The 23,941-nt window shown below is 39.0% G+C and overlaps 1 protein-coding gene across 8 annotated transcripts in view; it reads right to left on the bottom strand.

Moving 5' to 3' along the window:
- The window catches only part of rims2a (regulating synaptic membrane exocytosis 2a), a gene marked incomplete at its 5' end in the record, with an annotated part of 160,154 nt that overhangs the window by 112,566 nt on the left and 23,647 nt on the right, over positions 1-23,941 (bottom strand). For 5 of the 8 annotated variants that reach the window (XM_079240332.1, XM_079240336.1, XM_079240334.1 and 2 more), the window contains 3 exons: positions 4,264-4,544; positions 17,480-17,702; positions 23,455-23,547. In XM_079240332.1, the coding sequence (XP_079096458.1) occupies positions 4,264-4,544; positions 17,480-17,702; positions 23,455-23,547 (597 nt within the window). The remainder of the gene's footprint in view (positions 1-4,263; positions 4,545-17,479; positions 17,703-23,454; positions 23,548-23,941) is intronic. The other 3 variants (XM_079240335.1, XM_079240339.1, XM_079240338.1) reach the window with 2 other exon arrangements.

Genomic DNA, 23,941 nt, shown 5'->3' with positions numbered 1-23,941 from the left:
CTAAGGAGGCGTGCACAATTTTTGCCATACACACACACACACACACACACACACACATATATATATATATATATATATATATATATATATATATATATATATATATATATATATATATATATATATATATATATATATATATATATATATATATATATATGTATATGCACCAGTAGGAAAATAAACCATGTAAACACAAAAAAGCCCAAAGAACGTTTCTTTCATTCATTCAACCAATTATCAATCAGTACATTTAGTGGCTCACATTATGCTCATTATGTGTAGTTTTTCTTTCTTTGTGTGTGTGTGTGTGTGTGTGTGTGTGTGTGTGTGTGTGTGTGTGTGTGTGTGTGTGTGTGTGTGTGTGTGTGTGTGTGTGTGTGGGTGGGTGTGTGTGTGTGTGTGTGTGTGTGTGGAGCCACTTGGAGTTAGTGGAACATGTTTATAGAAAATCTTTAGTATAAAAAAAGAAAGCATTAAGTGTCATGAGCTGGAAGGATAAAAAAAGAAAAAAAAAAGCCTTGGCAAAAGTTGAAATGAGACTTCTTGGAGAGTCAAATAATCCACGTGATAATGTAGCTTAGTATGATGTAAGACGTGTCTTGGGTGATATGATCGTAGGACTGTGGTATTGGAAGCATAAAAGTGAGCCAGTGGCTCCCTCAAACAAACCAAAAAATGGATCCAGCAAAAACTAATAAAAAAAAAAAGTTTATAATAAACCATTAATTTGCACTTGTTGGTTTTATACAACTCATGGAAAATCTGCTCCATCCAAATGTCTCTGTGAGGAAGACGGAGGAACACAAGAATCCTAAAGCAGAGGCAGATAAATTCTACACCACCAATGTTCTCATGTACACCTTATTATCCTTTATTTTAACTTGTAGGTCTCTGAGGTTTCCCTCGTTGGGACAACAAGTTTACAGCAGCCCAAACAAACCTGAGGTTTCTCATGTGTGATGTGAAACAGACCATGTTTAAACAGAAGCTTTTCTTTTAATCTCATAGTATTTATCAAGTATTTGTTGGTTTGATTGAATATCTAAGTCTTGATAGTTGTGACTGCTGATTGCAGTCTAATGAGTAAAGTTAAAGTTCACATTTAAGGCTTTCAGTCTGAGCTCAGGTCTGCTTCTATTGGCCCTTTTCCATCAGTATCAGCTCGTCTCAACTTAATTCGCCTCAACTCGGTTTGTTGGGTTTTCCACTCGGCTTTTGTACCCATTTACCGATACTTTTTCTGTAACCCCCCCCAGCCCAGGTTCTAAGCAACCTGAGACAGGTTGTGTGCATAGACTCTACATGAAAGATGAATGGAGCCTCTGACGGTTAAAAGTCAAGCCTATGCGGAAGTGCATAAAACTGCAGTTCCCCCTTCATCCACTAGGGGCTGCAAAACAGCGCACATCCTCATAGACTCCCATGTTAAAAAGACCAACTTCACAGCAGAAATAAAGATGTTTACAGCCTGGTTCAAAAATCTATTTTAGGTTTAATAGGTCAGGTTTACCTTCATGACAACAGATGGGGGAGTGAATTTTTTTTCTAACTCACCCGTTTAAAAGTAATTTGATCTTGAAGTTTGCACATGTAGGGGCGTGTCCTTTTGATTGACAAGTACCTGATCTCCTGCTTTAATTGAGAAGAACGTAGAACAACCGCGGTTTTTAGCCAGTTAACAACGTGACTTAGCTTTAGCCCACTTACCTCCGTTAGCTGGTTAGCTCCTGTTATCTCCAGATTAGCTCGGTTAGCTCTTAGCTACAGAAAGCTCGGAGTTTGCTCGATGTCAATCATCCACCATGATGCTCACAGCCCCCCTCTCAGCTCCACCTCGTTGCCCTTATATGTATTTTTCGGGCGAGACGACGCGCATGCCCCTGCCAAGATGGCGATGGTAGGAACCGCCCACCGAGTTTCAATTCAGCTCTTCAGAAACCTACGGGTGACGTCACGGAGGCTTCATTCATCTTTTTATATACAGTCTAAGGTTGTGTGGGATGTCGCCAGACTGCATGCCGCTATTGGTCAGGGGCACGGCCAATCAGAGGTCAGGGAGTGACATCACTGGAAGATCGACTCCAACTTGCAAGTTGTTTACATTACGTGATAAGCAATGTTCTGTGGTCCAACACTGAGATGGAGACATTTCTTTGCTTGGTTGCTGAGGAAATAATATAGAGGGAACTAGATGGAGCGACACATAATGGAAAAATCAATCAAGAGCTTTCAGACTCAATGGGTATGGGTACCAAAGGAGTTTTCAGCAGTGTCGAGAGAAGTTGAAAAAGCTCAAAAGTGACTATCAGCAGGTCAAGGACCACAAAGGTGGGAGTGGAACAAACAGACAAGACTAGAAGTGGTTCCAACAAATGGATAGGATTTATGGTCAGCGACCGGCGAGCCTCAGACCAAGCAGCAGATTGCCTCTAGGTCTTGTGTTGTTATAGAGCTTGTCGTCCAGAACACTGACGTCACAGTGATTTCACACAAACCCCGCCCATTTTAGACCTGGTACTTTGTTGTAATGGAAAGAAACAGGACCAAGCTAAGACGAGTTGAGGCGAGTTAAGTTGAGACAAGCTGATACGAATGCAAAAGAGGCATCTGTCTTTCATCATTGACATGTTGAGTGACGCCTGCCCCTGCCTATTAAAAACAGAATTAGGGGAAATTCCTCCTTTGAGCATGTTTTGATCCCAGTGTAATAACTGCTGTTTCAATAGCCTCACCCAAAACTGCAGTTGTCCTGCTTTATCCGTGTGCTCACTCAAATTACACCTCTGAGACAAGACAAATTAGACGCCCTCCAACGTGATTTCTCCTTATAAATAGTCCGTCAGCGTTTCCCCTCCTCTTCTCTCTCAGGACAGATCTGGGAGTTCATTTATACATTGTTTAAGATTGATGGAAGTGGGTTCTGGTGCATCTGCAGTGGGAGTTCTATTTATGGACATTCTGCTATCCATCACAAGCATTATCCTGTGAGTTTTCAGACATTCAGGTTCCTGTTTCTTGTCACTCTGAATGTAAACAGCGTCATTCCAGATTCTTCCCCTCTGCACCAGCTCCAGCCCTGAAGTCATTCCATCAATTAGTGGCAAGTGCTTAAACTGAGCTATGTTATCAGTTTGAGCTGCTGTATGGTCATTGTTTGATTACTATTTGCAGCCTTCAACCCTCTCTGTGAGCTCCGTGCTGAGTTTATCTATTTCATGCATTCAGAACTAAATCTGATTAGTGCATAGAGGAAAGATGTGTATGCACTATGCATACATAACATTACATAGATAACATTAATCTGAAACAGGCATGTAGCCCACATATACCAACACCCAGTTGTATGGGCTCATTGCAGGGAGGAAGTAGGAAAGCATCTGCCTGTGAACTTTCACTGCTTATGTCTTGTGTTGGACAAAATCTGAGCAGCTCACATCTGATAAGAAGCAAACAAGAGACAACACAAGAAGTTTACAAAGGAATTAAAAAAAAAAAAAAAGTCAGCTTAAAAATCCTTCAAATCCAGACCGTAAAGCTCTCTTCCTGTCTTTGGAGAACATAAGAGGAAGGAGCCCCCATGTGGACATCAAAGTAACTACCTCATCTGACACCACAACCAAAAGACAGGCAAGCAGATTCCCAGGAGCAGGATGTCTGTCTCGTCAGCATCTCAATGTTCTATTCAGATTTAGTGCACATGACAAAAGGAACACAATGTTCTGTATTCTAGGTAGCTGCCAAACACATTCTTATAACACTCTCATTTTTAAATAAAGCACTCCTTATACTGGCTTCTCTCAATATCTGATGACGAAACAGGATTACCCAAGAAAAGAGCTGCAGTTTTCCTCAAAAACACATAATAATGCAAATTATTGCAAACACTCTGCATGTGCCGGCGCGCCGACTCAGCTGAATCAGACCGGCAATTATCTGTATTGATATGTGTTGGTGAGGTATGATGGAGGGAGGGTGCGTGGGTGGATGACTGCTCCAGAACTGCTGAGTTAGAGGCAGATACAGTGTGTGTGACTCTATCTCCTTTATAGGGCTTATGTGCTCCATGTTCAAGCCGGTTTTAATTTGCTCTTATGGGCTGAAATCACGGGTCAGCATCACCTTTCCAACAGCCGCACAGATCACGCTTCCATCATACGTCTTCGTTTAACTCCTTATTTCTGTAAACTTCCCCATATCATACAAATCACCAGAAACATAGCCTGTCAAAGCTGTGGGATTATTTTCCTACAACAATCTTACCTGTCTATGGGGGCGTCACCAGGTCCCGAGTACCTTAGTCCTGTACCATTGTCAAGCGACGCCTGTCGATGTAGGAGGCCGCCGTGAGGTCTGCTTCTGTCTGATGTTGTCAAGTCCACTGAGGCTCCCTGGTAGGGGTACAGGGACGGGTCTTGCAGTTTGGCCTTTTTCCCCTGCGGCCCACCCTCAAACACTTGACCAGGCCCTGAGCTGTAGAACCACGCCCCCGATTTGGTGAGGATTTCTTGTTGTTTTCGGCACAAGTTGCATACCCACATAACCTGAAAGGAAGATAGACAGTCAGCAGTTTGAAACAACCAGAAATGTCCTAACTGAACCTATAATGAGCTTTAATGGAGTGATTTGTGTGTCTCTACATGGAAAGCTGTGACTTACACAGTGCAGCATATTGTTGCCACTGGGTAAAACATGTTTTAACATTCAAAATGCTAACTTTTAACCAGGAAGGTCTCATTTAGTGATAAAAGAAAGGTTTTCAGCCTTTGAAGATAGCATTCATAGCATTCATAAACATGACTGATAATTTATGCTGATGAGGTGAATGATGAAATATTTTACACATGCAGCAGCCTTTGATATCACTCCAAACTAGAGCAATATAGATGCAGTTCATTATCACCGTGTATTTTCAGCTCGTGAGTCCATCTTTGACATGTTTTGACACCATTTAATCGCGTTAGTTTTTCACTATTTGTGATTAAGCGACACTGCTTAAACCTTTTAGTCTGAGCAAACAGCCGCATTTGCATCAATACACATTCCCGATAAGCTTAGGAGTGTGTCAGAGGTTCTTCTGGAGGAGAAACACAGATCTACTCACGCTAACTGTATATCTGGAATGGTGTAATCTGATTCTCACTCGGCCATGCTCCAGGTAACAGTGGCTCTCTTGTTAACAGTAAGCAACTTAAAGTGATATCTAAGTGTGTCTGAAGAGACCAATAGCTTGATACGCAGTTGACAAGCCAGACAACCAACAGGGCGGCCAAGATGTACTGCAGTCCCGCTCTCTGCCTTTACAGTCCCAGTGCTGAGTCAGTGCATTACTGTTATTGGTATGAGCTGGCCCTGAATTGACCAATATGTTATTTCTGGATTAACTGAACTCACTTAACATGTTTGTCTGTACACCTACTGGCTGCAGAGACTCAAATACTGAATTTGTAACAATGGCATTGAACTACAATCACTAATCCTGCTGATTGATGAACAGATGAAGAGAAGTCACTTCTATGGCAGGAACCTAACAAATGATCAGTGAGGAAGTAAAATCTATGTTTATAAAACTTTTCATGAAGAAATGTGACTAAATCCTTGACAGAGAATCTCTGTAAATAAAAAAGAAATAAAAATAACATTAAGTTAGACAACAAAAGCATTGTTGACTTTCAGGATGTTAAGCACGGAGCAGAAGCATAAATAAATGATCGCTGTTCATCACAGAGACTGCAGTCCTACGCTCCATCATTTAAAATGTTAAAGTTTCCATATTTTCCTCTGTGAGATTTCCACTGACACAAGCAGAAAAAAAATCCTCTATTGCTCTGAGACGGATGAAGAAGTGGAATGGGTAAAAGTTGCTTCCGAAAGCATCCTTACAGAACGAACCATCACATTGTGTTCAGCTCCAAACGCAGTGAAACACAGTTGGACACCCACTCATCAGGCAGGATGCTGCATTGACACATGGGGCATTTATGACCAGCTATCCATGTTGCAGATGGGCAGTAACTGTGCTGACACACAATGGAAGCACAGCGGCTACAAATGGTGCTTTATGTCTCCCAGAGGAATGCATCCAGTGGGGCCATGACCGCCTCATTTAAGTGGGGTCATTTTAAGAGGTCTGCAGTGAACTATGTGTCTTTGGTTAATACCTGGATGCCACTGAGGCCAGTGCAGCTGTCATACATCATTTCCCGCTGTGGGACATTTACACATGTTTAAACCTGCATTCAAATGACCTCACGTTTTATTTTTATCATGCTCTAGAAATAAGAGAGGTGACATTGTATCCAAATGGAAGCAAAGCACAAAGGTGAGAGATTGAATTTTTTTTCCCCCTTGCTTTTAGGTTTACCAGGAAACAAAATAAAGTGTGTGTGTGTGTGTGTGTGTGTGTGTGTGTAGGGGGGGGGGGGCTTTCACACATCACTGACCAGCTGAGACTTTTTGTCATGTGTGAAAGAACACAAATGGAGTAGTCAAAGTTTATCTGGTTTTTATGCCTCTGAACTGGCAAAAAAAAGGACATTATGGAGGATAAGCAGCGTCATAACTCAGTTTATTTCATAACGCCAGCTCACAGTGTAACGCCTAACATACCTCTGCATACTGCATCTCAACTGTTTAGCTTTCTACTGCCACATGGGGGTAGTGTTGAAAGTATGGAACAGCATAAAAAGCAGGCGCCTCTTAGTTTAGCATTTCCTGCTGTTGTTTTTTGCCCTTACACACACAGAACTCCTTCACTTTGCAGAGAGAGACGATATTGTAAAGCTAAGGGCTTAAAAGTATGAATCACCGCCATAAAACATTGTCATAGGTGACACTTTATGTGCAAATGATGGTTATGTTTCTGATGCTTCATCCTATTCATCAGGAAAAGATTGTTTAGAGACATTTTTAGGGGTTTCCTGTTTTTATTTAACTTTCAGCCAATCAGTATTAGATCAATGAGTTGCATCAGCTCTGCACCGTTAGCTTTCGGTGGGACTATACATCCTGTTTGTTTCCAGTAGAAATTTGTCCAGAATTGTCCAGGCCTGCAGATGCTGAAAGCTAACCAGACGAATACCTACGCGAGAGTGAAAATCGGTTCACACTTTGCATGAGTAAAAGAGATTCAGGAGAAGCAAGAGTGTATGCAGACCATCAAAAGTGGCTTTTGTTTAAAATTTCCAAAGAAGAACAACAGTAGCTTAATGGTGGTAGTGAGGGTGTTTGGTTATTATCTTTGCATGGATAAGGTACATGCAACTCAATCTGTTTCCTTAAATAGGCTATTATGAATTGGCTTTCATTATGTTTTTTTTTTCTCTCTGTAAAGCGTCTTGAGATGGCATTGCTGTGATTTGACGCTATATAAATAAAGTTGAAAGTCGAATGTGTGAAACGTGGAAGTTGTGAGAGTTCTCTCACAGCATGCAGTGTTTTTTTTTTATCTGCGCTGTCCGGCATGCTGACAGCAGAACGGTGGTTTGACTGCCGTGTTGTGTTGAACAAATTTACGCTTCCAAGAGGAGTCTCCTTTTAGAAGATCTGAGCCTCCCCTTGATTCTTAAATTTAATTAGTTATATCATAAATATGTTTCTTATTTTGTTATTTCAGCTGATAACTGCTGGACTGGACCGCAGGGAAAGAGAAGTTTTCCCATCCATCAGCGAAACAACTCCTTATAAATCCTTCGTTTTAAGAAAATAAAAGGAGAGAAAAATAGCTTTATACAGAATGATATAACAGGGAATTTATAGCCAACTACATAAAAAATATCTTATCAACATGCGTTTTATCATTATAGTTTACTGCTTCGGATGACCAGTGGATTAAGCTGAACCAACATGTTGTAGGTAATCTGTGAATACTAGATAAAAATAGCACATAATTTCAATTGAATGCACATAAAAGCATCTTTATAAATTATTAATATAGTTCAAGGTAAAATGTGGCCTGCATTTCATCTCTATTCAAAAAACAGTTTATGTTGTGGTTAATTATCCAAATCAGCCCTTCTACCTTTTGTAGCCTATGACCTACATATTTACCCCTCCTAACTGCAATTAACTTAGAGCCAGGTTCTGTGCGCCTCTCCAGCCTGCCAATAATAATTAACCACATTTTCAACCCCTTGGACTGCACATGTCAAGCTCTGTTATCTAATCAGTGAATACTTAATAGAATATTAGTATTCCTGAAACATAGGCCAGCAAAAATGTGCATGGGACCTGCAAATGTTGACAAGACCAAGCTTCAAACATCAATACTTGAATTTCATTTGCATCAGAAGGGATACATAGTACGTAGCTGTTTTTACAGCGCATTAGACAGGAAGCGCAAAGTGGCATGACAAAAGTCAAACTGAATCTGCTTATTTATTCACACACAATTTTTATTCATTTATTTATTTATTTATTTATTTATTTATATTTATCTATTTATTTATTTATTTATAATTATTCATTTATTTACATTATTACTGACTTTCATCATACAAAACTGCTGAGTAGCAACAACTGCATAACACAATGTTGTGAGTCTATGACAGCAACATGTCAACAGCAAACGGCAACGATCACTCGTCACTTAAAGATCGTACTGAAACAAAAACTCCACCAAAGACACGTGAATTCACAACAGACACAAGCGCACAGGCTCTAAACCAGCAGCGAGATACGTGCACTTTCCCTAAAGACACTGCTCAACCCTGCAAATGTGCATGTTCCTGCATACACACACTCATTTCCCCTCAACCTAACTCTTTACGGCTGAGTGTTGGTAAGAGGTTGGGGGGTTGTGGCCCTTGAGCAGTGCCATTTCTCCATGTGTTTGCACATTTCATAGTCATTGAACCTGCAGTTAAAAATAGAAAGCTAAAAACCTTGCACGTTCGCATGTAGGAGGACAGCAGGAGGATATATACTCCATTAAACGTGCTATAGGCTGTTCACTGAGGCACTGAATTAAAGGAAACAAACACCAGTGCCACGGGATCAATAAATAATTTCCTTTCTAATAGGTTCTCTTCAGACTTTTAGACTACCTTTCCAAGATACTAGCAAATATAATCTTTCAAAAATATGTGTGTGCTTATGGAAGTGGGAAGAGTGAGAGCCAGGGATACCAGTGACTGATGGGCTATCTCTGAGAGGACATAATGGAATATAACCGTTCTAAATGATATGTGCTCAAAGCGCAGCATACAGCTCGAGTCACAAGCTGTATGACACACCTTAGATTATGAAAACATTTATTTTGTCTTGAATATTCCATCTAGCATTATACTAAAAGAAAAAGAATATCCCCTTTTTGCAATCTATGCTACATGTTCCATTCAGATATTTCCCGATGGAGCCATCGCATGGCTACATTCATAGCAATTTAGGGCACTGAGCTCTCTCTCGTGGCCATTAAACTACACTACAACATTACTTAACACAGACTGTAGAGTGAATCAGCAGTATCCTTACAGGCACCTCAGTGTGCTAAATGGAAAGTGAACTCTAAAGTTAAATCACTGACATATTTACATGCATGCATTCATTCATTCATAACTGTACATGTAATATAATTATCCTTGTAGTGCTGAAAGCGTAGAAATCCAGGCAGAGCCTATTAAATGACTCCCTTTCCCTGCAATATTTGACAGTTAATATAGAAAAACGCTGGTCTAAGCTGTAAACAATGTAGTCATGACCCTTCAGATCCACATTCAAACTCTCAACTTGTTCTTTTCATTTAGTTAAAAAAAGCAGAAAATCATCAAATCTATTCCAGAGCCGAAGTCAAAACTAAAGATGGCACAGGCTGCATTATTGATGGGCCAGTAAATGAACTATCACAGGTATCATATTGCATTGCTGTTTCTCTCCTTCACCTGAACTGGGGTGAACCGCCGCACTCATTAAAGACTCATTGTTCTGGGAGTGGAGTGTTCCTCTGAACATCCCAGTCTGGAATGAGTCCAGCTTAAGCACACAGGCATCAATAGGGGTCCTATCTGCTATACACTCCGGAGCAAATTACTGCCACAGCTGGGGGGCTACATGAGCGTGATGGGTCGCAATGACAGCATAACAATGCCCAGATAGGTCGTTGAATAAAGTCTGTCATGAAAGTTGCAACTGTACCTTCATTCAAAGGCTGGCATTGTACGGCAGGTATGATCCGGTGGAGAATTTCATCCCACATTTGTGAGAAAAAGTGCACACAAATCGCCATGCACCTAAACATACCACATTTCTGGGTTCATGTTTCCCCTCTTTTTGCCTCTTTATGCACCATAAAATCTGTGTGGTTGTAAATACTAAAAAAAATAAAAAATAAAAAAGCTTACAGGCAATTTTTTTATGTGATTCATTAGGCGGCCAATGAGAATGAAAGGAGAGTGCCTACATTCACATGCTCCAACACAGCTTGCACGTGTAAGATTACATTTTAATGAGCTTCTAATTTTAGCGAGGCACCAGTAATAATAATAGACGCGATGAATATTTATGTTCCTTCTTTGAGGTTCGGTAAAGAGGAGGGAAATGCTGAAGAAATCCAATAGCTGTCTGAACGTCTGTCAGATGCGCGCACCCTTCAGCCTCTCCATGACCCAAATAAAGCTAAACGTGGTAAGATTTTTGACAGATGTGAAGCATGCAAATAGGTTGCTTTCGGGGGGGGGGGGCTTAAATAATAATAAAAACCTGCAGATGCAATAAGTGGAATGTGATTTCTGTAAGGAAGTCACTGCAACGTTCCCTGGAAGAGCCTCAATGGTCACATTGCTGACTATGAAAATGCCCGGTGAGAAGGCGATGCAGCTCACTCGGCTTACCCATGGTGCTGCTGAGGGACGGCAGCATGCCTGTGCAGAAAGATCCCGGCTGCTAAGTCCCAATAATGTGCCAACGAAAGTCCGCAGCCTTTGCTCTTGGAAAAAAAAAAAAAAAAAAAAAAAAAAGGAAACCGGTCCGACCTTCAGCACCGCGGACAGCTCCGAGCCCACAACAGGCAGCCTGCCGGAAAGCAGCTGCAGAAAACACCGTGAAGGTTACACCCGGGACTCAAGTGACCACAGTCGATCCGAATGTAGTGTTTGCTTCTTATCCACGGAGCATTAGCAGATTAAACAGGAGCAAAAAATCGTAACAATGAAATAGAAACGCTGAATCCTGCGCTCCATGTTGGAGGGTCACCGGGAGGAGGGGGAGGAAACATGCGAGGTGAGCAGTAGCGCGTCCAATCCCCTCCGCTGCATTAGTTCATCTGTAACACAGACTCTAGAGTCTCTCTGCTGGATTTGGCTCATTACAAATGCGACGAGTCCCAGCTCAGTTCACAGCCCAGTAAACACCGAGAAACGTGCTCTCCCAGCGCCAGCCTTTCCTTTCTAACGAGAACACATCTCGTCATTTCTCACTCAGTCTGCTCCGTGAACGCCTCCTTCTCGGGAAAATGATACAAATGCTGTCACAAGCATTAAGGAAAAGTGTCTTACTGACACGAGTTTTGCTTGAATGCAGTGACAGTGATGGGGCATGTCTTTCCTAACCTCTGTTGTCTTGTAAATGACAAATGCTCTGACTCAGAATGATACTGATCACATCGTGGGGCGTTTCTCTCACCATAACTTTACAATAAATGTTAAATGCACCACCTTGGGTCACCTCCTATAACATAATTATGCAACATTTGTTTGTTTCTGCAAAAACTCCAGGTTAAAGCAAATACTATCTAGGAGCAGGATCACCCATTGCAAATGCAATGACTTCTTTGACTCTTCATTTGGAGAAAATTATGCATATAGTTTATAGAGTAAAGCTGATTTTAAAGGTCACTATGTTAAATATAAAGCCAGATGAATTCAGCTGATTCATCCACATGAAAAAGAAAATGTAATTTTTTCTATTCTCAAACTAAAAAAATAAACACAGTACACTGCTGTGGTTCATAAGTCCACATTGTTACAGGCAGCTGAATATCCCAGTTAATCCACTGGACACATTTCTTTTCACCTACAGAAACAACAGAGGATTCATTTAAAGTTTTTTTTTTTTCTTTAATGAAAAGATTCTCCAATAAAACACTGTAGTCCTGTCCCTCATACTTTCCAGCTGAAGTGTTGAGAGGCCATGAAGCACATGTAACATCTTCAAGAGTTGCTTTAATCACAAATGCCTTCCTCCCCAGAGACTGTTGATTCCTCAGGCCCTTTTGAAGTCACATCAGAGGAAATTATGGATAGCTTTACTGCGAGCAGGAATTCTGAAGAATTCACAACACAGTGTATCGATAACGAAGACCCCCCCAAACAGTCAAGCCTTTGTTATGCAGCCAGGGCTACCTGGCCGACACTGTCCACTGATCCAATTAGCTGTTTGACTACAGCCGGTCAAACATGGATTCAGATTAAAATTCATTTACCAGCTGTTTAACTCTCAGTCACTCTACAGTGTATCATATGCCAGTGTGCCATAGATTTGCAAGCTGTCCCAGACACAGAGACTTGTAAATATTCAATGGCGTTTCGCAGAACAAGATCTCTCTCGCCACTGCTGTCACCATCAGTGAGAGAGGGAAAGAGTAGACGGATGGAAAAAGGGCAGATTTCACCACCGCCACCTCTTTCACTGACACACAAGCTTTTACACAAGATGGTCGGTCGCACAAAAATGTGTCCTTTTGTTCGTCGCAAGGTGAGCAAAGCGTCTGTCCATCTGAAATTACGCAATCAGAAACATTTATCACAACAGTCGTAGGCTGATATGTGTACTACATAACAAGTCTATAACATAACAGATCACGCTTTGTGTGGTTGTCTGTATTGGTACATAATGTTCAGTTTGCATGAAGTGACATAAACAAGCCCGATATTTTTTTTTTGTCTGTTGTGTTTTATTTTAACACAGCATCTTATTTCTATGCTGACTCTCCATGACTCTGACTGACCCCATCGTCTGAACTTCTGCCTCCTGCCAAAAGCTCTTACTCTCTTCCCTTTCTGGGAAACAGTATGTAAGCAATTTCTTGCACAAAAGGCGGCTTGCAGGATACATTTAGGAAAGCATACAGAAGATGTATTAGCACGCACTAAAACGGAGGCTTAGTTCACCAGAAATAGATCAATATTTTGCTGCACTGGGATCAAATGGTCACTTCTGCACATACTTGTCAGGTTTTCAGCTGCATCTCCTTCATAATGAAGTTTGTCAATTTACTTATTATAATAATCGCAACCCTAACCCCACAACACCTGCTTATTTGCATCAAAACCACTTTGTTTATGTTATTTCTTACCTAGTTATTCTATATTATTTATTTATTTGGTTTTATTCCTTCTTATCCATATATTTATTTCTACATAGTTTGTTCATCATTAATAATTAAGGATTTAATGTTATTAATTAATTAATATATTCCTTGTATTGATTTTGTTTTTGAAAAATAGTCTGTAAATTTAGTTGGTAAGAGGTTAACATCAGCACCGTGGTCTGGATCTAGGGGTCCCCTTGTGAGCCGGACAGTTAGACATCACCATGTAAATAGCTGCTTCTGCATCAAAGGCACATTTCGCCGCCTTTCCGCCGCAGACTCAAGTGTTCATCACCAGCCTGCTGCCTTTGTTATTACTCAACATCGCCTGTACAATAGCATCCAATCTCCCCACTATTATCTATCATAGGACAACACAAACCAGTACTATGGGGGTCTTGGCACTCAGGCGACCAACATTAGAAAGGACTTTCCACATCTTTGCACTGCTCTGATGTTTCACTCAGCTGTAACGGTACAGACCTCTATCATCTAACTGGGGTGGGCAACTCCGGTCCTCGAGTGCCACAGTCCTGCATGTGTTAGGAGTTTCTCTGCTGTAACACACCCAGCACATATCAGACCTAATCAGCAGACTCGTGCAGAGCTTGTCATCAAACAAACACAAGTCTGCTAATTAGCCATTGATTTGAATCAGGTGTGTTCCAGCAGGGAAACTTCTAACATTTGCAGGACTGTGGTACTCAAGGATCAGAGTTGTCTACCCCGATCTAGTACAACTGTTTAACAGTAAGTGGTAGAAATAGCAAATGCCCATCAGTGACTTCACTAAAGAAAACCTAAAACAACAACAGTGTGGCGCTGGTTATGCATTCAGCTACCTTTGACTAATGACGCAACATTTGATTTGCTGTTTGAATAGTTATAGATTTTCCTTAAAAGGTTTCAGCACAGTCTATGCCATTTCATTTCAGATCTATAAAGCTCTACGCTACATCACACGTGAGCCCCGGTTAGCTCTGAAGTGAGATCACGCAGGCCAGGCTCGATCAAAACCATGGAAAACAACAAGCTACACAAAAACAAGATTTTTTTTTTTTTTTAAATTTTACCATTATTACAAAATTAAATTGACCAAATATCAGTAATAAACAACGTAGGCTACGCAGACTAAATCTCTACATTGAATGTCAACTATAAATTGAATCAGATTTGATGAGCATTACTGCAGTATTTTAGTTCTGCATGTTTTTACAGGTTGAAAATTCAGGAAACAAAATAAAGAAAAGTTCCGCAAACTCTACATGCTCCAAGTTCAATAACTCAGCTGTCTGTCTTCACGTGTGCAGAGTGAAACAAAGGCAAATGTTTCTATAAAAGATGTTGTCAGACTAATTCAAGCACTGAAAGCCACAGCCTGTACAACTATATGAATGTCATGAGTACGACTCATCATGGCACAAAAGCTGGAATGAGAGAGAGAAATCAGCAGAGTGATCCTTTAACATGTCTTCTAACATTTTGTGTTGCTGTTTGAAACTCTGCCACATTCAGTGTGTGTTTCTTCATGAAATGACAGACTCACATATAAGACACACATGGACTTTTTGGTTTGTGTCATTTTTGGCTGCTGTATGTGTATTTATGCACACTACTGCATTTCATGGAGGATGTTTAATGTTTTTGGTCACAGTCCCACGGAACACAGAAAAGGATTTGCTAACCACTTTGTCCTCCTGTTGCAATTCCATGAGAGCAGGAATGCAGCGGAGAGAAAGAGGGAGACAGATGGGGGGAGTGGGAAGAGAGTAGGAAAGACAGGGACAAAGAGATTGTGAGTGACATTCGCAGCTTCTGGTAGCATGCTCTGACAGCAAAGGATTGTAGGGAAACAAAACATTAACGATTCATATGTATACAATCTAATGCTGAAAGCTTGAGCTTAGTCTGTGAAGAGGATTTGACAGAGGTTAGTTTGGTACAGCATACAAAAGCAGTGACATGTTACTTTAGTGCAGTGTTTCTGAATTCCGGTCCTCAGGCGTCCCTTCCCTGCATGTTCTATAGGCAAATCTACTTTAACACACCTGAATGAAATAAAAGGCTCGGTAACAGGCTGCAAAGAACTTGATAAGGAAGTTAAAAAATCTGACTCAGGTCCTGTTGAGGAGGAACATGTCTAAAACATGCAGGGTAGGGGGGGGGGGGGGGGGGGGGGGCAGAGGACTGGACTTGAGAAACGCTGCTTTAGTCGAATAGCAAAAGGAAACAGCCCCCTCTAGTGGTGGAACAGTGAGCTACGCAACGAGGAAAAGCTCTGCAGCTGTGAATCAACACATATGAGGAGGATGCAGAGCATATAAAATCACACTACATGTTGTTCAACACCTGTAATGTTTGTTATACTTTTATGTAAAGCACTTTAAATTGTTTTGTAAGGAAGCATATTGCATTTACTTGAGAAAAAAAAGCTCTGTTTTTCTGTAAATAATGACATAAGTTTTACAAAAAAGTTCTGTTTTTCTGAATTAATGACATAAATTTTCCAAAAAAGCTCTGTTTTTCTGAATTAATGACATAAGTTTTACAAAAAAGCTCTGTTTTTCTGAATTAATGACATAAGTTTTACAAAAAAAAGCTCTGTTTTTCTGAATTAATGACATACGTTTTACAAAAAAGCTCTGTTTTTCTGAATTAATGACATAGGTTTTACAAAAAAGCTCAGTTTTTCTGAAATAATGTCAAGTTTTACAAAAAAGCTGTTTTTCTGAATTAATGTCATAAATTTTACATAAAAAAAGCTGTTTTTCTGAATAAATGTCATAAGTTTTACACAAAAAAAGTTCTTTTTTCTGAATTAATGTAATAAATTTTACACAAAAAAGCTCTTTTTCTGAATAAATGTCATAAGTTTTACACAAAAAAAGTTCTTTTTTCTGAATTAATGACATACATTTTCCAAAAAAGCTCTGTTTTTCTGAATTAATGACATAAGTTTTACAAAAAAGCTCTGTTTTTCTGAATTAATGACATAAGTTTTACAAAAAAAGCTCTGTTTTTCTGAATTAATGACATACGTTTTACAAAAATGCTCTGTTTTTCTGAATTAATGACATAGGTTTTACAAAAAAGCTCAGTTTTTCTGAAATAATGTCACAAGTTTTACAAAAAAGCTGTTTTTCTGAATTAATGTCATAAATTTTACATAAAAAAAGCTGTTTTTCTGAATAAATGTCATAAGTTTTACACAAAAAAAGTTCTTTTTTCTGAATTAATGTAATAAATTTTACATAAAAAAGCTCTTTTTCTGAATAAATGTCATAAGTTTTACACAAAAAAAGTTCTTTTTTCTGAATTAATGACATACATTTTACAAAAACAGCTGTTTTTCTTAATTAACAAGATACGTTTTACACAAAAAACTCTGTTTTTCTGAATTAATGACATACATTTTACAAAAAAAAAAGCTCTGTTTTTCTGAATTAACAAGATATGTTTTTTTTTTTTTTTTAAAAAGTTCTGTTTTTGTGAATGAATGTACGTAAATATCATATGCATCAGATTATATGCATGGAGCATACTGTATCTAACTGATCTTGAAGAAACATGACACATCTAGAATATCAGAAAGGGTTTTACGTCTAAACAAGCGCAAATTCTGCAGGTGTCTTCTTAAATTGGACAAACTAATAATGATTCTATCAGTATAGATTGATGTAGACTTAGAGACATAAGTATTTCTCAAAGTCTCAATCCCAAAACAAAGTAAAAGTGAATTAAACTAAACAAACGGGGCATGTTGAACCTTGTCTGGACCAAGCCTGTTAATAATGCAAACAGCCTCAGAAAATACAATAGCTTTAATTAAAGAAAAATAAAAAAAATAAAAACTTTTTTTTTATTATTTATGTCATTAATTTAAAAAAAAAAAAAAAAAAAAAAAAAAAAAACTTAAAAAAATATCTTGTTAATTCAGAAAAACAGAGCTTTTTTTTTTTTTTTTTTTTTTTTTTTAAAGTGAATGCAGTGTGCTTCCGTAGTTTTGTACATGAAATGTGCTGCAGAAATAAACTCGCCTTTCCCTCATGTTTGAATTCTCAGATTATAATTTTACCACAGTTTAACCAGTGTGAATTAAATAGTAAAACAGATTAAATTAATCTGAAAAAGTGGCTCTGGTGTGATTTGTCTGTTTTAGACGGGGATGTATGTAACAGCTGGGGTTACCTTATTTGACCGCAGAGACACTCGTCCTCCACACCTAGCACAGAATTTCGTTTGGCAATATGAACAGAGGTGACCGCAGCCATCGGCAAACTTGGTTTTGTGGCATATCCCACATGTTGGGGCTTCTCCCTTCTGGTCCTGAACCGGCTTAGTCTCCTCCCCCATCTTCTTAACCTGGTCCTTATACGATTCAAACTGCTGGTGTAACTTCCTGCAAGTGAAAGAAAAAGGCAGAGGTCAGCAGATAGTCAGTGACCTGAAAGGAAGTGATGTGTACAAATTATCTTTACATGAGAAATAACACCATGAACAAAGAAAGATTTTATAACTTACTTTTTATACAGACAGGTGTTTAAAATAGTAATGCTTGAATAAAACCAAACCGGTCACTGTTTTAAGTATTCTCATAATCTCACACATTGACATGATTTCCAAGTTATCATCTTCGATCAAATCAAATATATTTTTTTATATATAACAACAACCAGACAAATACACATTTTGACCTAGTGTGTGACCCCTGGCTTCAGACCTCGCTTTGAAAAGCTGACGAAATTATATTTAATCAGATATGTGTAGTGTGTGAGACTGTAAAAGGAAAAACAAATGCTTGCACCCTTAGAAACTGCAAAGTTGAGCTCCTTCCTTGAATCTTGCTTCTTAAAACGCATGGGGGTGGGTATCGAATTTGCTTTGCAAGTTTAAGAACATCACTTAATTCCACTTTCTCAGGTTCCCCTGCCTTTAATGAGTCATTTGCACCTGTGTTTCTGTATCAGGACAGTTGTAAGGTGAGACAGAGAGCTCCCTTGAGGCATAATGTTAGATAACACCATCACCAATATGCCCAATTATGGCTTTGTTGTGTTACCTAAATGTAAATGTGCAGCAGAGTCCATCTTCCAGTCTGCTTTTGACAGTTTTGTGTCTACTGAGTGGCTGTTTGTGACCTATAGATGGCCTCCTACTGATACATTACACCTGATCTTTTACAGTCGCCCCTTTGCTCCCAACAAGTCCAGAGAGACAGCTAAAAAAACATAACATGGGCTCCTCACATGCATTTTGTATGACACATGTCAATTGAGCGTCTCCTTGGAAACTAAACACTGCGCTGACTTCATAATATGGCGATTAGAATTGGTTTCGCCCCACATATCCCCTGCAACATTCATTAGCTCGTGTGAATTATTGAACAGCGCTATCCTTTTACCACATACGGCTTGGAGATAAACGTGTTTCCTTTTCCCACATCCACATCTTTAGAGCCCAAATGTACTGGTAAAACCCCACCTGTGTGTGCATGTGTGCGTCTGAGTCTCTGTGGCATCAGAGGAGTGCCACTGAACCAAGCTCAAAAGATGTATCCATGGAGGGATTAAAGGGCTAATTATGTCAAAGTCTTTGTGTGTTTACCTAGCAGAGATCATACTAGCAGAGAGCTAGTATGTAGCTTTGTATAACAGATTTGAACCAAATCGTCTTTACTGACAGAGGGCCTGATAACAGACTGATGAAGAACATGATAGAGGAGTTAAATCCTCCGTCTTCTAAAATCAAGTATATAAAATTACTCCAATTTTTCAAATGATCTCTTCCTGCCACCCCCCACCCTTTACTATATTACATAAATAGGCTTGGTCTTGGATCAGAAGTAAGGGCTGCTGGCATACAGGGTTAGGTAGGTGTTCTAGAGAGAATTAGTATAGGTAGCTTTTCCCTCTTTATAAAAGATAACTCAGGTATGCAGCTTTTTTTACTTTTTAGGTTTGACTTCTGAATAAAAAGTCATTCTCAGTTGTAACTAAAAAATATATCTAATAGGCAAGTGAAGAGATGTGTGTGGTGAATTTGTGGAAAAGTCATTAAAAAACAAGGCAAATAAGCAGAATAAAAGTCAAGTGTGAGCAGATTCTCGTGGCAGCAGGCAGCTGGTACTCAGAACCCTTTCCAAAAGGGGGTTGCTCATTGTATCAAACACGGTCAAATGTAGGTGACGCTGCTGATGAGTAATCATACGCTGCTCATTGTCCAGTTCCATGCTTGCGTATCGGAGCTCTCTTACCACTGGGCCAGCAGCTACATACACCAGAAACCTGAGCTTCTCTTTTGGACATATGACAGATTCAGCAGCAAAAACAAACTACGAGGTCTCCGCAAGATGCTGAATTCTGCTTCTCTCTTCACGTCACTGAATTTTTTTTTTCTTTGTATACTGACATCACTGTTATTAGTGGATAAAGGCTTCAAAATTATACTTGAGTATATTTAGAATTAGAAAAAAAAATCCAGATGCAACTATTCTGGGGTGGGGGTTAACACAAATATTATTGTTATTTAGGCCGAAGAATAAAGATAAGCTACATGACATTATTATGGATGCAGGACAGAGTTGATATTCTGTGGAATGAGATAAACAGGAAAAAGTGTGTAAATATGCACAGTTTTCAATATTATCCAAAATTATTTAAAATCGTATGTAGTATACATGAGACTTTTTAATTGGATGGTATCTGGATATTCCCTTTTTCAATTAATCTAGAATGAGAAAATACTAAAAGTTTTTAGTTTGGTTAATCTTTTAATGAAATGTGTTTTTCCATTTTTTAATGGAAAAACACAATTCTTTATTGTTTAAATACACAATGAGTGAATGGCCAGAGGTCTGTAAATAAGCATAAAATTAAATTTTCAATGCTAGTATTTCTAGTACTAGTATTTCTAGTATTTACCTCTAAAAACTTGGGTTATATCAACAATCAGAAATCTCACTAAGTTTAAATTAGTTGCATAAAAAAAAACAAATACTTTGCAATCAAAATGATACTTTAGAAAAGCAGTTTGTATTCTGACATGATTGCAGATTGCAGACATGGGTAAATTCGGGATAAATAACTCTTATTAATAAAATAACTATTATTTAGATTGAATAGTTAAAAAATTTAGATAATGATGGTATTCAGTTATCCTCAAACCCTAGTAAAAAGGGGGGGGGGGGGGGGGGGGGGGGAAGTACCTGCATACTTGAATGTAATCAAGATGAAAAGATATTTAAAGGGGGGGAACACAGCTTCCTTGTTACCATGGTAACTCATAGCATGTTCCTCTGTTTACAGGTATGGCATTACATATGAAACCTGGGACTGCCCACTCACTAACAATGACTGTCACAAGCTATAAAGCCATGATAAAAAGTAAAGAACCCCTCTCCCAGTCCTAAGGTTTTATGTATCAAGAAATCCAAATTAATTACATATTTATCATCTTGCCCTCACCAGGTCTTAAAATGAGAATAAAAAACCTCTGAAGATCATGAAAACACATTTAACAAAAACTAAGCTGTGATGAAGCAGCGAGTGATACACTTAGAACAGCTGCATTGCATTAATTGATAATTCATCATTCATAATTAAATAGACTTATTAAAAGTCTATTACATTCAAGTTCAGTGATTTGAAGCATTAAGGATTGTTAACTCGATGCCAAGCAGGAAAGACATCAGATAATTATTAAAAAAAAGCAGTTTTTGCTGTGCATCTGTGTTAAGTGCTGAGACCATTTTCAAAGCTAAGTTTTGAGTCTGTTTTGTCTTCAATGACAAAAGTTCAAAACATGCAGGAGGACATATGGCTGTCTTTTCAATAGCTGATGTTTGGAGTAACTCTCATCTCAGACTCTACAGGCCTCAGTTTGCATGTTAGCATGTTATATGAAAGAACACATTAAAGCTGCTATTCTCCAAAAAGAATGTAGCAGCACAGATTAAGTTAAAAAGTTGCATCTGAACAAATCACAAGACTTTTGGATCAATGTGCTTTGGAAAAATGAGACCAAAGTGGAAATGACTGGCAATAATATACAGTGATGTGTTTGAAAAAAAAAAATGCATAGCAGCTTAAACAGGAACCGGTTATTTTTACCCAACTGATGATGCGTTGCTGCAATAGTAATCTTTGCATTAATAAAAGCTAAGAAACTTTAAAAAGTAAAGCTCTGTGAAGAGGAGTGAACCAAATGTACCCGAGAGTTGCAATCCGGCAGGTTTCATTGTTTCCCTGGTCCAACACACCTGAATCAAATTGATTTAAATCAAATGGATCAAACAGCTTATTGTCAACTTCTTCACAATGACCTAATAATTTCAGCCAGGTATGTTAGACACGGGAAACCACAAAAACCAGTGGAGATGCAGCCCACCCGGACTGGAGTTTGATGCCCCTGTTAGTAGAAATGATAACTTTGAGTTGCTCCTGATGAAGATGGCTCTACAAGCTGCTAAATCATGAGTCACAATTAGCTTTTTCACACTGCTTCTGCGTTAAGTTTTAGTTTTCGTTCAGTGAACAATGTCAGAGTGTAATATATAGAGTTGCTTTTAATCTGAGGTTGTATACATTTAGGATCTCTGTCAGGACCAGATATTTTTATGTACTAATTCGAAATACATCCACTGTAAGAGATCGTATAAGTCAAGCAATAATAATAAATAATGCTCAGTTCCAGTTTCTTTCCATTGCGCTGGCTACTGTCTGGTAATTCTGGTGTTAGCATTGCCTCACTTCCCTTTGCTGCTATGTTCAGTAGGTTTATCAGAAGCTACTGTTCTAGAAACAGCTTTCTGTGATGGTTACTGCTCTAAGAGCAAGAAGACTCATTAAGTGAAATAACATACATCAGCAGCGTCCAGCTCCAGTCCTTGAGGGTCATACTCCTCCGGTTTTTCAATGCATCCCTGCTCCAACACACCTGACTCAAACTAATCACTCATTGTGCAGAACTTCATTGGCTGTTGGATCCATTTAATGTAAGCTAGGTGTGTTGGAACAAGATTACATCACAAACCTGCAGCGGCCCACGAGGACTGATTCTGGACAACCTGACATACGTGATGTGAAGCGAAAACAAAGAAGAGACAAAAGAAGCTAAATACTTCATAGATTTGCACAGATCATTGAGCATTTATGTATTATGTGGTTTCATGAAGAAGCATTTCATTAAAAAGTAATATGAAGAAAAAGGTTATCATCACATTCAATTTTAAATATAAACATTAAGTCACTAAATTCCACCCACTTCAGTCTTTTTCTTCTAAATCTTTGCCTTTACCTCCTTTCAAAGAGCATTATTCCACAGATAGATGCATTAATCAGCACAAGTGTAGACACTCCCATAACAGTGGCTCAATTCTGGCCATAACTATGCATGTATACGATGCCATCTAGCTACTGCTCATTGTGGCTTTAAGTTACACATGTCATAGCTGAATAATAACATTTGTACCTCAGCTGAGTGAACACTATAAAAACCATCACATGCACAATTAGCTATGGCTAACTGGAACACCTGGCGGGGCAGATCCTTAGTCGTTGTTAACTTTACACTTATATCTCTATTAACATGTTTTTTTCCCCAAGTTCTGGTGTCAAATCTCTGATTGTCAATTTTTTTTCTTTTATTGTTTGTTTGTTTTTTTGGGTTTTTTTTTTTTTAAGGTTTGGCTTCTTGTGTTGTTTCATGAAGTTTAATAGAGCGAGTTGCAACAAGATTTGTTATCTTCATTAAAATGAATCAGAGCTACAAAATGAATCAGTGTACAATGACTGCAAACTTTCTATCAATAAAAACCAAACTGCTTTAATTTCATGCAGAGCAGTATTTACCAATCAGGGGCAAGTGAACATACATGGCCTTCATCCTGTTTTCTCTTGCATTTTGTAAATAGAAATGGTGCTTGCTCCATCCCATGTCTATTGACATCTTGTTATTAATTTAATGACGATAAATTGTGCTAAACAACTTCCACCAAAACCCTCTGAAGTGTGTCGGTGTGTTTGTGAACACACATACTGTAAAGTGGGTAACACACTGTGGGGTAAAACATGCTACGCTCCCAGCTGCTGGGTCACGGCTATTTATTTGTTTGTGCTGGGAGGAGATCAGAATGGGTCTGCACTGTTACTTACGTGTCTGGCTCTGGCTCCTTGTCATTTTGGGACTTTTGCTGGGGCTGAAGAACGTTATTTACCAGCTCAGTAATCCCACTAAAGGGAAACCACCTGTTCAAATAAGCAAAGTGCGACTGAATATCTTAATGAGCCAACTTGGGAGAATACAATTTCATCTAGATAATAAGAAGGTTTTTGGAAAGCGGGGTGGATTAAAGGAGTGAAGAATAGTGGGAACATTCGCTACAACAAGAGCAGAGAGAAGACAGAGCCAAAGTATGGGCACAGTAAAAGCTGTAAAGCTCTATAGCCAGTGGAAATGAGAGCTGCATTAAATGTTCAGCTGAGGGAAACAGAAGTACAGTATCTCTTATTCCAGCTTGGTGGTGCAGAAGGCATCAGGTTGTCAGATTGGGTAGCCCTACAGACAGATCGGCTCAAAATGAAGCTATCGTACAACAGAGCAAAACAGGTGCATCAGGTCAAACTATGAGGCTGCACAAGC

This window comes from Telmatherina bonti, assembly GCF_933228915.1.
Source record: "Telmatherina bonti genome assembly, chromosome: 5".
NCBI classification, from domain to species: Eukaryota; Metazoa; Chordata; class Actinopteri; order Atheriniformes; family Telmatherinidae; genus Telmatherina; species Telmatherina bonti.
The sequence above is the reverse complement of the archived record's forward strand: the minus strand, read 5'-3'. Positions and strand labels throughout refer to the sequence as shown.